Source organism: Sus scrofa, chromosome 3, assembly GCF_054392235.1.
Source record: "Sus scrofa isolate SSC_HxYL_T2T_F1_AM1 chromosome 3, Sscrofa_HxYL_maternal_Yorkshire_Landrace_v2.0, whole genome shotgun sequence".
Taxonomy (NCBI): Eukaryota; Metazoa; Chordata; class Mammalia; order Artiodactyla; family Suidae; genus Sus; species Sus scrofa.
In genome coordinates this window covers 7,743,102-7,758,444 of record NC_139385.1, presented here as the reverse complement: position 1 = coordinate 7,758,444, position 15,343 = coordinate 7,743,102, and the positions used below count along the sequence as shown (strand labels likewise).

The 15,343-nt window shown below is 47.2% G+C and overlaps 1 protein-coding gene across 8 annotated transcripts; it reads right to left on the bottom strand.

The window, feature by feature from the left end:
- Positions 1-718: 718 nt before the first annotated feature.
- Positions 719-11,997, bottom strand: ZKSCAN1 (zinc finger with KRAB and SCAN domains 1). Of its 8 annotated transcripts, none has more exons than XM_021086188.2 (5): positions 11,919-11,997; positions 10,311-10,443; positions 4,067-4,547; positions 3,591-3,780; positions 719-1,944 (listed from the first exon to the last, which is right to left on the bottom strand). In XM_021086188.2, the coding sequence occupies exons 3-5, from the start codon at positions 4,448-4,450 to the stop codon at positions 1,109-1,111; spliced, it is 1,410 nt and encodes a 469-aa protein (XP_020941847.2). In that variant the 5' UTR covers positions 4,451-4,547; positions 10,311-10,443; positions 11,919-11,997; the 3' UTR covers positions 719-1,108. The 8 variants fall into 8 exon arrangements, with proteins under 8 accessions (XP_020941847.2, XP_020941849.2, XP_084872750.1 ...); XM_021086190.2 differs by having other exon boundaries at positions 11,938-11,997; XM_085016624.1 differs by lacking the exon at positions 11,919-11,997 and adding an exon at positions 11,304-11,431.
- Between the last annotated feature and the right edge of the window lie 3,346 nt (positions 11,998-15,343).

The following is a 15,343-nucleotide window of genomic DNA, read 5'->3' as shown; positions in this document are numbered from 1 at the left end:
TTCGATCCCTGGCCTTGCTCAGAGGGTTAGGGACCTGGCATTACTGTAAGCTGTGGTGTAGTTCGCACATGCGGCTCAGATTCCACATTGCTGTGGCTCTGGGGTAGGCTGGCAGCTACAGCTCCGATTTGACCCCTAGCCTGGGAACCGCCATGTGCTGCGGGAGCGGCCCAAGAAATTGCAAAAAGACAAAAAAAAAAAAAAAAAAAAAAAGAGGTAAGCAGATGATGGGAGAAAACAACCAAGTTTTTTCATTTCCAGGTAACACAGGACCAACTGGCCACACACCACTGTAAGACAGAAGTGTCTTAAATCAGAGTGTGCAGTGAGAGGGAAAAGACAGGATGGATTGAAGGTAACTGTATTGTGTGTAACGGCTTCCAGAATTTAGAAGAAAGCTTCTCAGGAGAGTCCGATTTTCACAGACTTGGGGGGAGACAGAGTACACACGACCAAAAAGCACATGAGGCTGACAGAATGTTTCCAATGATGACAAAACTGTGTTTGGTATATATATAGCTAAAAAAGCACGGCGGAGACCAAGATGCAGCTACTCTCCACACTCTTGCACAGTTTCTTGAGGCGCACCTTCACAAGGGCTCGAAGTTCTATTTACCCCCCAAATTCCAAAAGCAAAACCAGTAGTAGTTTTCTCGTTCTAGACTAGTGTTGGATAAAGAAGACACAATTTTTTATAATAACAGTCCTGAGGCATGACGAGATGTTATAGATTTATTTCAAATCAGATTAAACTGTGTTCAATGTAGTTCAATTCTTTACAAATCGTAATTCTTGAATACATGTTAAACAGCTAAACGGTTTTAATGTTTCCTCCTTAATGACACTGGATACACAGCAGGTGAATGACACAAGAGGCAATGCCGGCTGGGTTTACGGGACATGAAGTGTGGTGAGGGGATCCTGCCCTCGAGGGCTGGCGGGCGAGGAGCCCACCATGTGCCCGCCTGAGCTCACTCCTTGGCACCCTGTGATGTTGAGTGAAACAAAATCTACTCCAGAGTTTCCATTCCAATTACTAAGTTTTCTCCCTCGCATTCATGTTTTAAAGGTAAAAAACCCCAAATCACCAAGCAAGCCAACTCGACAGCTAAGGCCCTTCTCTCTCTGCCGTGTGGACCCTCTGATGTTTGGAGAGGTTGGACTTACTACAGAAGGTCTTCCCACAATTACTACACCAGTAGGGCTTTTCCCCAGTGTGGATTCTGTGGTGTTTATTAAAATTTGAGCTGTGGTTGAAGGCTTTCCCACACTCCGTACATTTATATGGCTTCTCTCCCGTGTGGAGTCTCTGGTGGGAGCTCAGACCTGCATGCTGACTAAAGCTCTTCCCACACTCGTTACACTGATACGGCTTCTCTCCAGTGTGTATTCGATAGTGTCGAATGAGGCTGCCTTTGCCGCTGAAGGCTTTTCCGCAATCTTTACACTGATAAGGGGCCTCTTCGGTGTGCATGCGCTGATGTTTCAGGAGGTCTGAGCTCTGACCGAAGGCTTTTCCGCACTTGCAGTCGTAGGGCCGGTCCACCAAGTGTGTTCGGTAGTGAAGGGTCAGGTTTGAGCTGTGGCTGAAAGCTTTCCCACACTTGGTGCACACGTACGGTTTCTCCCCAGTGTGTGTTCTCCGGTGTTTGGTGAGATTGGAGCTATTACTAAAGGCTTTCCCACACTCAGCACATATGTAACGTCTCTCTCCTGGGGCAGGTTTAGTAATTAACTCCCTACGTTTGGGGGAACCTTTGCCTTGGAGAGGGGTTTTTGTTCCTCTTTCCTTTTCAAGGTTTACTCTCTGCCTTTCTAACCTGGCCTCACATTTACTGGCAATAATCATGGGAACAGTATCCCTTCTGAATTCTTCTGCATGAGATTCTTTAGAACCTTCCTGCTTATCTGTTGTTTCCTCATGCTGGGTGTTCGATTTATGATCTGAAACCATAAGTAGAATAAAGACAGGTCAGTTATTTCCTGTTCTGAGTAGAAAGTGTTAAACAAAAAACAGACTCAGGAGTTCACATCGTGGCCCAGTGGAAAAGAATCTGACTAGGAACCATGAGGTCACGGGTTTGATCCATGGCCTCGCTCAGTGGGTTAAGGATCCAGCGTTGCCGTAAGCTGTGATGTAGGTCACAGATGTGGCTCAGATCTGGCATTGCTGTAGCTGTGGTGTAGGCTGGCAGATGTAGCTCTGATTAGACCCCTAGCCTGGGAACCTCCACATGCCTCGGGTGTGGCCCTAAAAAACAAACAAAAAACCACAGAATCACCAGGTGGCATTGATAAATTCTAAGGGATAACCGAATACCACTCTAAGAAGTCACACTATCACACCGGTTCAGATAAGTCATTATCAAATCTAATTTACAAGGCCAAACTTTCCCACAAGGCCCCTACCAGAAGCTATTACGGTACGAGGAGTACATGGCTTTCTCTGTTGGGGAACGTCACATATAGGAGGCAATTATGCAAGACCACGCACACTGGGACAGCAGCAAAGGGGATGGGTTATGCTCAGGCAGAAAGAGAAAGAAAGAAAGACCGTGGAAGCGTCAGAGTTGATTAAAGAAAATAAAATGAACAATTAAGGGAGAAGAGGCTAGAGGCAAACTCACAAAATCCATATTTGCAGAGAAGTTAAAATATAGAAGTAATAAAAGAGAACATTTGGTCTATTTATTATCATTCTAGTCCCAGGCCCCTATTAATTTGAACGACAGTACTGAATTCTCAGGAGGGTTTAACTCTCACCATTTAACCTACATTGGCTACATCCAGTCATTCTCTTAGTTACAAAGCAGCTGCTGAATCAGATTGAAGCAGTTTCTCCTTTTTAGAGCATCTCACTAGGCAGTTACACTTCTTAAAAGTCCACCTAATCTTCCATACACAGAAAAAGGGGAGTTACGAGAAATTCACACTGAAAGACGGGCTGCCTCTGTGACGTGTCATCCCTCCGAGTCCAGATGTCTCCATCAACCAGGTACTGTCCTCTGAGCTGCTTTCTCCTTGTCACTCATTCTCTCTCCACCCAGACCACCCACTTCCTTCCTGTGCCATCAGCTGCTTCCAGGCTCACCCCCTCCTCACTGACCGCCGGTGACGGGAATAGCAGCTAAAGTCCCCTGCCATCTCCATGATGAGCAATCAATCACTGGGCGACACATACAGACTTCCCTTCAGGTTGCTGTGAACTACGCATGGGAAGTAACTTAGTAGAGGTTAAGCATATGCAATAGCCTAATGAGGCAGAAGGCTGAGAAAATGTATCAGGGACGGTGTCTGCATAACCCCAAAGTGATTCCAACAGGTTCACCACAGCACTAGCAAATGAACCAGCACCACCTCTTACTGGTTCATTCAACCTGTCCTCACCTCCGTGGCGGCCCCTTATGAAATTTACTTCAATTCTCCCTTCCTGAGTGCGTCCTCTGTTCCCACGGTGGGACAGAGGCACACCTGATGGAGCAAAGGAACTCATTCTGCCTCATCAGCCAGACCCGTCAGGAACCAGAACGAGTGTTTCTTCAACCACGAAGACCTGCGGCACGGAGCGAGGCCTGACAGATGGTCCCTACCTTGAATCTTTCTTAGCTCTGGCGTGAAACCCTGCTCCTCGCCAGTCTCTTGGATGTAGAGGGGCCCCCAAGACTCGTACTGGTGCCCGGTCTCCAGAGCCTGGGGCTGCGGGCTGCTCAGGGACTCCTTGGTCGTTCCTGAGGACATCGTCTCCCACGACTGGCTCTGTTCACGCGGAGGCGGTGAGGCCTAGAGACAATTAGGAATTGCTGGGTCTGTGCACAGCTCACTTTAAGAGCCAGAATGAAAGAACATCTCAGGAGGAAGGCGGAGAACCTCTAGGAAAAGAAAAACATCACTGCACTCAACTGCCAAGGGTAACTCCCCCGTTCCATCAAGGCCAGCAGGAGAAGAGGAGGAAAGCTGGTCTAACTCAGCAGAAGGCCCGCTCGATGTTCTGACTGTGCGGGCACACCCACTCCTGCCTGGAACACTTCGCTCCCAAGCTCCCGGGATAGAGGTCCCCCCCGCCTACCTGCTGTGCTGGTTCATCCAGTTCTCGCTCCAGATCTTCCAGGAGAGTGACGGCCTCTTCAGCACTCTCTGGGCAGTGCTCCTGCACCCAGGCCTGGAGCTCCTGGGGCAGGATGGTCAGGAACTGCTCCAGCACCAGCAGCTCCAGGATCTGCTCCTTGGTGTGGATCTCGGGCCTCAGCCACTCACAGCAGAGCACCCGGAGCTGGCTGAGGGCCTCCCGGGGCCCAGGTGTGTCATGGTACCCGAACTGCCTGAAGCGCTGGCGGAACATCTCCAAGCGCTTCCCTTTCTCTTCCTCCTCGACTTTCACAATCACGGGCCCCTGTTCCTGTGGCGGCCTCGGGCCCAGGACCGTGGCCATGCCCAGGACCTTGGTCATCATTCAGGTACTCCAAAACAGTGTCACTAAATATGGGGCTCTGTGTGCCAGGAGTATCGGTTCCTCTGGGTTTCTGGTTCTCTAGGGCCTCAGGTTAAACCTATGAAAATACAGTTGCCATAAAATTACTAGAAGAGAAAGTATGCTTTCTGGTCTTCACAGCCACACCTTTAGCATAAAAGAATGGAAATTTATGGCAACCACAAAACAATGACTGTCAAAATCTTTCTGGGGAGTTCTTGTTGTGCCTCAGCAGGTTACAAACCTGATTAGTATCCACAAGGATGCAGGTTCGATCCCGAGCCTCACTCAGTGGGTTAAGGATATGGCGTTGCTATGAGCTGTGGTGTAGGTCGCAGATGAGGCTCGGATCTGGATCTCGTCTGTGGCTGTGATGTAGGCCACCAGCACAGCTCCAATTCGATCCCTAGCCTGGGAACCTCCATATGCTGTGGGGGCAGCCCTAAAAAGCAAATAAATTAAGACGTGGAAGCAACTTAAGTGTCTGTCAACAAATGAATGGATAAGGAAGATGTGGTACACACGTGCATACACAGACACACACACACACCACTCAGCCATAAAAATGAACAAAATTTTGCCACCTGCAACAACGCAAATGGACTTGGAGGGTATTGTGTGTAGTGAAATAAGTCAAAGACAAATAGTATATGTTATCGCTTATATGTGAAATCTAAAAAATATTTTGTAATAACTATAAATGGAGTATAATCTTTAAAAATTGGAAATCACCATGTTGTACACCTGTATCTTACATAACATTGTAAATTAAATATACCGCGATTAAAAAAAATGTACTACAGCATAAGTTTAAAATTAAATTTAGGAAGTTCTCTCTCTTATGGCACAGTAGGTTGAGGATCCAGCATTGCTGCAGCTGTGGCGCAGGTTTGATCCTTGGCCTGGGAACGTCCACATGCTGTCTGTGGTCCTGGCTAAAAATAAATAAATAAACAAAATTTAAATTAACTTTGCTCCAAAAAAACTGTTTCAGAATCTTACAACTCCTGAGATTTCAACAGGCCACCTACTGGCCAAATGGAGTCTGTCTAAACCTATAACTTTTAGCTTCAGCATTAAAAATTCAATAGTCAGGAGTTCCCTTTGTGGCACAGCTGAAGCGAATCCGACCAGGAACCGTGAAGTCCAGGGTTTGATGCCTGGCCTCGCTCAATGGGTTAAGGATGCATGCTGCTGTGAGCTGTGGTATAGGTCACAGACGCGGTTCGGGATCCAGAGTTGCTGCGGCTGTGGTGTAGGTCCGCAGCTAGAGCTCTGATTAGATCCCTAGCCTGAGAACCTCCATATGCTGCAGGTGGGGTCCTAAAAAGCAAAAAACAAACAAACAAACAAAAACAAACTAATGGTTAAACATAATTAATGATGTAATTTGAGCTTCACTTGACCCATGCATACTCATGTTTTAAAATGCCCTCTATGTTTAGCTTTCACAGAAAAGCAAGCGGAATGACAGAGGTTAGATTAAAAGTAACCTACGTTCTTTCAGGTCTTTCTTTCCTTTTTTGTTTTGTTTTGTTTTGTCTTTTTGCCTTTTCTAGGGCTGCTCTGGCAGCACATGGAGGTTGCCAGGCTAGGTGTCGAATCGGAGCTATAGCCACCGGCCTACACCATAGCCACAGCAACGTCAGATCCGAGCTGCGTCTGCAGCCTACACCACAGCTCACGGCAACGCCGGGTCCTTAACCCACTGAGCAAGGCCAGGGATCAAACCCGAAACCTCATGGTTTCTAGTCAGATTTGTTAACCACTGAGAGACAAAAGGAACTCCCTCAGGTCTTTCTTTTGATGAGATATACACTGCTGAAAAGAAAGTGAAGGGACAAGCTAAATCACAGTAGACAATACAAATAATGTTTAAAACTATTTTTTCTTCTTTTTATTTTTTTTTTTTGTATAGCCGTGGCATGGGGATGTTCCCAGGCTAGGGGTCCAATCAGAGTTGTAGCTGCTGGCCTACACCACAGCCACAGCAACATCAGATCCTTAACCCACTGAGCGAGGCCAGGGGGAACCCCAAACCTCATGGTTCCTAGTCGGATTCGTTTCTGCTGCGCCATGATGGGAACTCCTGTTTTTTTCTTTTAAACTTTAAATATTCTAGATGTTTCAGTCAGTTGATACATTAGAAGACTGGTTACATCTGTAGCAAATACAATTACTTCCATTTTCTTCATGCTACTTTCTTTGGCATTTTTTTTTTTCTGCCAAAACAGTAAAATCCATTCATTCAACATTTGCTGACCACCTGCCATGGGCTGGATGCCAGGACTGTGGGGAGGCATAAGACAGACACACGCCCACCTCACAGAGCTTTCAGGTTGGTGGGGAGATGGAAAAGAAGTGAGTAAACAAAGAGAATTAGCCTATCATTACCGGCATTCATTAAATGTATCCTGAAAGGAAACAACATAATTAACTGTTAATTGTAACTGGCCTTCCTGATGAGCATGTTATCAAACCCTAGGCAGCATCCTTCCTGTCATTCAGGTGTCCCCGTACTGGATTTGAGCGGTCTAGGGCAGGAAAACCCAGCAGTCTCAATAAAGAGCCAAAGATATAAAAATCTACGTGGCGAGTTCCTGTTGTGGTGCGGTGGAAACGAATCTGACTAGTATCCATGAGGATGCGGGTTCCATCCCTGGCCTCATTTAGTGGATTAAGGATCCGGCGTTGCTGTGAACTGTGGTGTAGGTCGCTGACGTGGCTCGAATCCTGAATTGCTGTGGCTGTTGTGCAGGCCCGCAGCTATTGCTCCAATTTGACCCCTAGCCTGGGAACTTCCATAAGCCGCAGCTGCGGCCCTAAAAAACAAAAAAAATCTACGTGGGTGTTTATAACATGAAATTATACTGCTAACAATGGTAGTGACCATAAAAAGGATGTATAAATGGCTTATGAAAGCTGGAGATGAGGGAACAGGAGTTGCAGATAATCTAAATCTAAGGCATTCAAAAAGCTGAGTATGCTAATTTCTAACATGTATGACCATCTCTACGGACCTGTCTTCACAGCACCTGAAATACCAAGTCTCACACACACACACTTTTTTTTTTTTAGAGCCTCACCCACGGCATATGGAAGTTCCCAGGCTAGAGGCCTAATTGGAGCTATAAGCTGCAGGCCTATGCCTCAGTCGCAGCAATGTGGGATCCAAGGCTCCTCTTCGACTTAGACCACAGCTCATGGCAATGCTGAATCCTGGATCTGCTAAGTGAGGCCAGGAATTGAACCTGTATCGTCGTGCATACTAGTCTGGTTCATTACCGCTGAGCCACGATGGGAACTCCCTCACACACACTCTTAATAAACACACAATCACAAGTAAGGAAAAAGGGAAAACACTAACAGTGATATTTCTGGGCTAGAGAATCATGGATGAATTCAATTTCTTAAATTCTTATTTTGAATTCCTAGATTTTCTATAATAGGCATTATTATTATTATCATTATCATTTTGCTTTTTAGGGCCGCATCCGCTGCATCTGGAGATTCCCAGGCTAGGGGTCAAATCAGAGCTACAGCAAAGCAGGATCTGAGCCCCGTCTGCAATCTATACCACAGCTCACGGCAGTGCCAGATCCTTCACCCACTGAACGAGGCCAGGGATCAAACCCACAACCTCATGGTTCCTAGTCGGATTTGTTTCCGCAGCGCCACAAAGGGAACTCCTATAATGGGCATTATTACTCTAATAACCAGGAAATCATAAAATCTTTAAAGGGATCATAAGCAGTTGTGTTTTTGCTTTGTTGGTTTTTTTTTGCTTTTTAAGGCCACACCTGCGGCATATGGAAGTCCCCAGGCTAGGGGTCGAATCAGAGCTGCAGCTGCTGGCTTATGCCACAGCCACAGCAACAAAGGATCCTAGCCGTACCTGCAACCTACACCACAGCTCACAGAAATGCTGAATCCTTAACCCACTGAGCTAGGCCAGAGATGGAACACACATCCTCATAGATGCTGGTTGGCTTCATTACCACTGAGCCACAACGGGAACTCTCTTAAGTAGTTTTTAACAAACAAAATAGATTTTACTTCTAATGCCCAAACTCCAGGCATTTCCCCTCCTCCCCACGAAAATCCCCAGGAAACCAAAAAAGCAGCAATTTCAGCCCATGCAGAACATTCCAACAAAGGTACAATTACATTACAGCTTCAATAGCAGGTGTTTAGTTTCACATATTTAGTAAATATATATTAAACATGTATTTGCGGGGCGGGGGGGGGGGCTTGCCAAAGGCTTTTGAAAGTTCCTGGGCTAGGGATTAAACCCACACTACAGCAGTGACCCAAGCTACAGCCGTGACAATGTTGGATCCTTAACCCACTGAACCACCAGAGGACATTTACATGACCGTTACTGTTTATTTTTGAGACCAATTCTGGTAATCAAAAAAAAAAAAAAAATATGAAATGGTGTTCCAGGAATAAAACCACGATACATAACCTTGCTTTTATGAGAAAGTCACTAATTATCAGCTACTGATTATTTCAAGAACTCTAGGAATGCTAGTTGGGACTCCCCTCCGCAGTACCAATTCTGAAGTATCCTATGAGGTACCAAACAGAATCAGCACCAAACACTCCTTTATGCTGCCTTCTGCACCAAACACACTGCTGAAGCTCTCATGTTTAGGGTTACTTGAAATTGAGCCAAAGGAGAAACACTGCCATCTAGTCTCTCAAAATAAAGGCACTAGTACCAAAGGCTAAAATAACCTAAATACAGATGGAGCAGTGCTGACAGCATTCCTTAAAAATGCTTACAGGAGATCCCGCTGTGACACAATGGCAGTGCTTCAGAATGCAGGTTTGATTCCTGGCCTGGCACAGTGGGTTAAAGGATCTGGCATTGCCGAAACTGCAGTGTAGGTGGATGGGATCTGATCCGTGGCCCAGGAACTCCATATGCTGCCAGGTGGTGAAAAAACCAAAACCAAAATCAAAAACCTTACAAGTGGACCTCCTAAGTGTTGGGGTAACTTTTATATAACTGGTTACAGAATTTCCCACTCTATCCAGAGGAGGGCACCCCAAGAACAGGAAAGACTTGTTTGGGCTGATCAACTTCTGGGACCCAACCTGGGAAACTCATCAAGACACTAGGAATCATAATGCAGCACTGGCAGCATTAAACAGGGAGTGTCCTAAATCACATTCATATGGGATCCCTTCTCAGAACCTGGTGAGTCCACACTCACAGAGGCCACTACATCACACCATTGTCTCTGCAAAACACATATAGTCACAATTAGAGAAGAAAGTTTCTCTAGATGGTGCTGCTGGGCAACTGGCTGGGCTGGCTCCTAGCTCAGTGATTCACTCCAGCACAATTCAAATTCCTGCCTCAGCAAGCCCACAAACAAATGGAGGGCTGGGCCCTTGGACCTTTCTTCCTCCTGGCATCACCCTCCTTGGAGCGTTCACCCAGTCACATGGCTTTAATTACCATTTATATACTCAAAACCGCCAACTTATCTCCAGCCTGAACCTCTCTTCTGAACTCCAGACTCATATGAGCAACTGCCCACTTGACGCTGCCACCATGACCAGTGGCCTCTCAAGCTTAACATGCCTGCACTTCCCATCTTTCCCCCAAAGCTGCTCATCTCAATTAATGGCAAACCCATCATTCGGTTTTCCAGATAAATAAAACCCTGGTCACCCTAACTCCTTCTCATTCTACACACAATTCAGGAGCAAATCTCACTAGCTCTATATCGAAGACAGACAGAGTTCAACCATGTCTCACTGCCTCCAACACTGCTGATCGAGCTGCCTGTTAAATACAAGTCAGATCACATAATTCCTCTACTCACACCTTCCAATGCTTCCTGTCTCATACAGAATAAAAGCCAAAATCATCACAAGGCCAACAGGCCTCAAAGATTTCGGCCCCTGTTGCCTCTTGGATCTCCTTGTCTCGTCTGTCTGTCTCTCTTCCACATATCAAACTGGCAAAGATTAAACAAAAAAGAATCTGATAATGTTCTATTCCCCCTCCCCACCCAAGCAAAGCCAGTGTCTGGTCATGACCACATCTGTTCATGTTCAGTTTGTCTAAAGGCTCTTTTAGGGATGCCCTCCAGGTCTTGGCTTCCCAATTTTTCTTTTACTTTTTTGCTTTTTAGGGTCACACCCATGGCATATGGACGTTCCAAAGCCAGTACGTCGAAATGGAGCTTCAGCTGCTGGTCTACACCTCAGCCACGCCAGATCTGAGCCGTATCTGTGACCTACACCACAGCTTGAGGTGGCAACGCCAGATCCCTGACCACTGAGTGAGGCCAGGGATTGAACCCACATTCATTGATACTAGTCAGATTTGTTTTTGCTGCACCACAACAGGAACTCCAATGCTTGTATGCTTTTATCACACTCATTCTGTACTGGAAAACTCCTACGCAGGCAAATTTAATCATTCTTGAGATACAAATTCTAATTGTTACAAGATTTTCTTTCTTTCTTTCTTTTTTTTTTAGGACCGCACCCTTGGCATATGGAGGTTCCAGGCTAGGGGTCGAATTGGTCGAACTGGAGCTGTAGCCGTTGGCCTAGACCACAACCACAGCAACGTGCACCGTGAGATCCGAGCCGTGTCTGTAACCTACACCAAAGCTCACTGCAACACCGGATCCTTAACCTACTGAGACAGCCCAGGGATGGAACCTTCGTCCTCAGGGATGCTCATCAGATTTGTTTCCGCTGGGCCACGACGGGAACTCCCTACAAGGTTTTGTTTAAACCGCACCAAATTCTGCATGACTTTTTATCTTCTTCACTGATTCTAGTTCGATCCTAGACCAAAACTTACTTTTTCCATAGTAGCCTCCCAATACCTGAAAACAACTGTCTTGCTTCTTAACTTTTTCTTCACAACGGTGCCTTAAGTAACAAGATTCCGAAGTACCTCACTCACCAGAACATCTTTGTCTCGACAAACTATAAGTAAACAGTTCTCTAAAAATGCGTGTCCAAACTTGAGCAGATCCCTGTTATGTGCTTTCTGATCTGAACAAAGCCCAACGGACTATTCCCTCCTTGGGACCAGACACTACCCAGGACTTCTGAGGCTGTTTCTCTCGAGAGGTTCCCAACCCCCTCAGGCGAATTCTTATCAATCAGCATTGAATTCAGACCGCCTATAGAGAGCCAGGAAAAAAGAGGGTAGCCCCGTTCAGACAGGCGGACGGCTTGGCTCTGGAAAGCGAAAGAGACCGACTTTCACTTGCTAAAACCCTGCGGAGGAGGAAAATGCTTTCAAGGGAGGGAATGCCTCCGCCGTCTGGAGCTGGGCAGGGCGGGGGTGCTCCTCCCGCCGGCCTCCCAGGACCGGTCTGTGGAGTCTCCAGAGGCCACAGCTGCCTAAGCTACTCCTCCCGCCCGCACCCTTTCCGCGGAAACTCCCCCTTCCGCCCGCCACGCGAACCTTGGGCCAGGACACTCACGGTGAGTCAGAACCGCTCGCGGGCTGGGACGCCTGGCTACTCACAGGGGCTGGCGCAACCGGAAGTGCGTCATAACCCCGCCCACAGGAAGCTGTGCAGGCCCCGGCGTCCTCTCTAGACTTTTGGGAAGTCGACTCCGCGTCTCGGTGTCTCCGGTACGCGGGAGATTGAGGCTCTTCACCGACTAGTGGAGGCGCCCCGCCCTGCAACGTGAACAGGCGGGGACCTTGTCCTGCTCTTTTTTTTTTTTTTAAACCAAGGAAGGGCCGACCAGATGACGGCTTGGGCCGTTCTCGCACCCCGCAGCCGACGCTCTGGGCCAGGGAGAGGTGTGGGCTCGGTGCAGAGGCTGGTCTGCCTGTGACCCTCAGGCTGGTCACCGCATGAGAGCCTGGTCCGCGTTTATGGATATGGACTCCTCCGCGTAACTCACGAAGCTAGTGTGACTGGTGGTCCACTGTGATGTGTCACCTGTCTTTCCTCTTCAGAATGGTTTTGACTTATAAGAACCTCATATTCTTTCAGTTCAACAGTGTGTCACACATTGTGTTAAGGCACAAAGAGAAAATGAAAAATACACGGAGTTCTTGGCAGATAACGTGAACAAACGATTATGGACGTAGTCAGTAATACAGACGAGACCAATAAATGTGACCGGGTGAATGTGTCATCTTGGCGGTGTACAGTCTGATGTCTCCTAACATTGCAAACATCCTTTCTGGGACAGTCCTCTGCTTATAACTGCTTTGGTGGCAGGGAACTCCTAGTTTAGAGGACAATTCTCTCCTTTGGGAGAGGTCTGATTGCTGAAAGTTCTTTTTAATTTTAATTTTATTTATGTATTTATTTTGGCTTTTTAGGGCCACACCCGTGGAAAATGTAGCTTCCCAGGCTAGGGGTTGAATCACAGCCACGACTGCTGGCCTACAGGACAGCCACGGCAATGCAGGATCTGAGCCGCATCTGCGACCTACACCACCGCTCATGGCAAGGCCAGATCCTTAACCCACTGAGCAAGGCCAGGGATTGAACCTGTGTCCGCCCGGGTATTAGTTGGATTCATTGACCACTGAGCCAGGACAGGAACTCCTGATCCTAGTCTTGATTGATTCTTTTCTCTCAGAAAATGCATGTAGTTGTTCTTGTCAGCGCTTCAAAATATTTGGAGACTACCCCATACGATTGTCTTGAAGATCAACTGCAACAGTTCCACGATCTTGTCTGAAAGTTACTTCTGAATCTTGGAATGTAAAACATAAAATGACCCTCTGAGGGTTCATGGTTCCTCATCTAAAGGACCTCCGTACGCTCCCACTTTACTTTCTCTACACCGCTCAGTTCTTCTGCCTTGATTATTTGGTTTGAAAAGGACAAGGGATCCCCCCGGCTCCCCTGGGCCTTGTAGCAGAGATCAGCAAGGAGGAAATCAACTGCCAGTTACTGTAGGTCCTGTCTCCTTCCTCTTCCAGCAAGGTGGTCATTGTTCTCTCTAAAATGGCTGCTTTCTGCATCTTCCTGCTCAGGCTCCCATCACTTATTTTTGCTGCCCTCACCAAGCTTGGCCAGTAGAGGATGACCAAACCGTGGTTTCTCTTAGAACATGGCAAGCTCCTCTCCCATTACAGCTCTGAAAAAAAAATCCCTTTTTTCTTCCCAGAGGGAGTCCACATGTGCAGCCTCCTGGAAAGCTGCAGAGACAGTCATTCAGCTGAAGAAAATGAGAATGAATGTGATGACATAAGTCCCATCGCTTAGAGCTGGGGTTCTGTTGCTAATGAGCCTTGAGGGATTTAGATATGCAACTTAATTATCTGGAAAGTAAGCATAATGATAACCTGCTCTGACTACATTAAAGGATTTGGATCACAGGAGAGTGAGCCAGCTTTGTAATTAGCTATACCAATAGTAAGTAAGGACGTTTTAATCTTCAAAACTCTTGTCTGCAATATTATTTCTGATCTCCTAGGTTTTCACCTCAGCAATGCCCCCAGCCTCCCCTACTCACTCCCTCCAAGCACGAGGGAATAGATGTAGTTCTGCCTATCGCAGATCCTTTTTTTGTTATCGTCCTGCCCTCTCTGGAAAGGGCCACTTGCCTTCTTAACATGAGAAGGTAAATTTTCCTGGCAAGACTTTTACAAGAGCAGGTGGTTGCCAGGTTGCTCCTTCTTGTTGGTGGAACTCAGAAAAAAATACTGAAAAAATTCTGAACCCAGAAAAAAATTGCATAGTCTGAGTAGAAGGAGATCACGAAGGGCATCTGGCACAATCCCTTCCTGCCCAGGGCCCCTGGGTGTCATACCTGACCTGTCCCTCTGCAACGAGTTTTCCTCTCCCCGCGGCTCTCACTAGGGCCACTCCCCCTGGTTGGGCTCCGCAAAGCACCGGGGACCGGTTCTTATGTGTTGTGTAGTTACCACAACGTGCCAGCAGAGGGCGGTCACACGTCTGGCGTATCAGCTGAGCAGAGCTGGCTTTATTCATCTGCCTTATCCATTGCAGTACCTCTTTTTCCCCCCACACCCACGGCACGTGGAAGTTCCCAGGCCAGGGATCGAACCTGCACCACAGCAGTGACGAGGCCAGATCCTTAACTTCTAGGCGACTAGGGAACTCCATGACAGGCCTTAGATACTTAAGGGCAGAGGCCAAATTCTTCTGAGTTTTTTCCTCACCAAGTGAAACCCTTTATTGCACAGGGTGGTTTTGCTTTTACCACTCTGCCAGTGGTCTGTCTCTCCTTTAAAATTTGGAGTCCAGTACTAAATGCAGGGCACATGGTGACAGATAACCCTGGTAGGGTAGTCAGACTAGCATTCCCTGTGTTCAGGCATCTGGAGTGGAGGTGGTGCCGAAGACATGGGACTGGAAGGCCACGGTGGGGACTACTGGCAAAGGGACATGCATATTTTGGGACGAGAAAGGCCTGTTGGAATTCCTGTGGTGGCTCAGTGGGAGAGCATCCATGAAGATGTGGGTTTGATCCCTGGCCTTACTCAGTGGGTTAAAGATCTGGCATTGCTGCAAGCTGCAGTGTGGGTTGCAGATACAGCTTGGATCCAGTATTGCTGTGGCTGTGGCACAGGCCTGCAGTTGGAGCTCCAATTTGACCTCTGGCCTGGGAACTTCCGTATGCCACAGGTGTGGTCCTAAAATGAAAATAAATAAATAAAATAAAATAAAGTCCTCTTGAACCTGTGCAGCAATTTTCATCATTCCAGAGAAAATACCGTTCCTCAGAGGATTTTGAATTGCAAGAACCAAAGGATTAGGGCAGGAGAAAGAACTGACTAGGGACTGGGGCAGTTGGAGAGAATCACAGAAGCCATGTGAAATCCTTGGACTGTCACAGGGCCCCAATTTTCACAAAGACCTGATTTCAAGGTTACATCTTTTAGAGACTCAG

Bases quoted from the DNA above. Each gene is read 5' to 3' on its own strand.
- ZKSCAN1 (XM_021086188.2), bottom strand. From the start codon at position 4,450: ATGATGACCAAGGTCCTGGGCATGGCCACGGTCCTGGGCCCGAGGCCG. The intron at 3,781-4,066 runs GTAGGCGGGGGG...AATTGTCTCTAG, and splicing joins TGGATGAACCAGCACAGCAG to GCCTCACCGCCTCCGCGTGA. The intron at 1,945-3,590 runs GTAGGGACCATC...TTATGGTTTCAG, and splicing joins AGAGCTAAGAAAGATTCAAG to ATCATAAATCGAACACCCAG.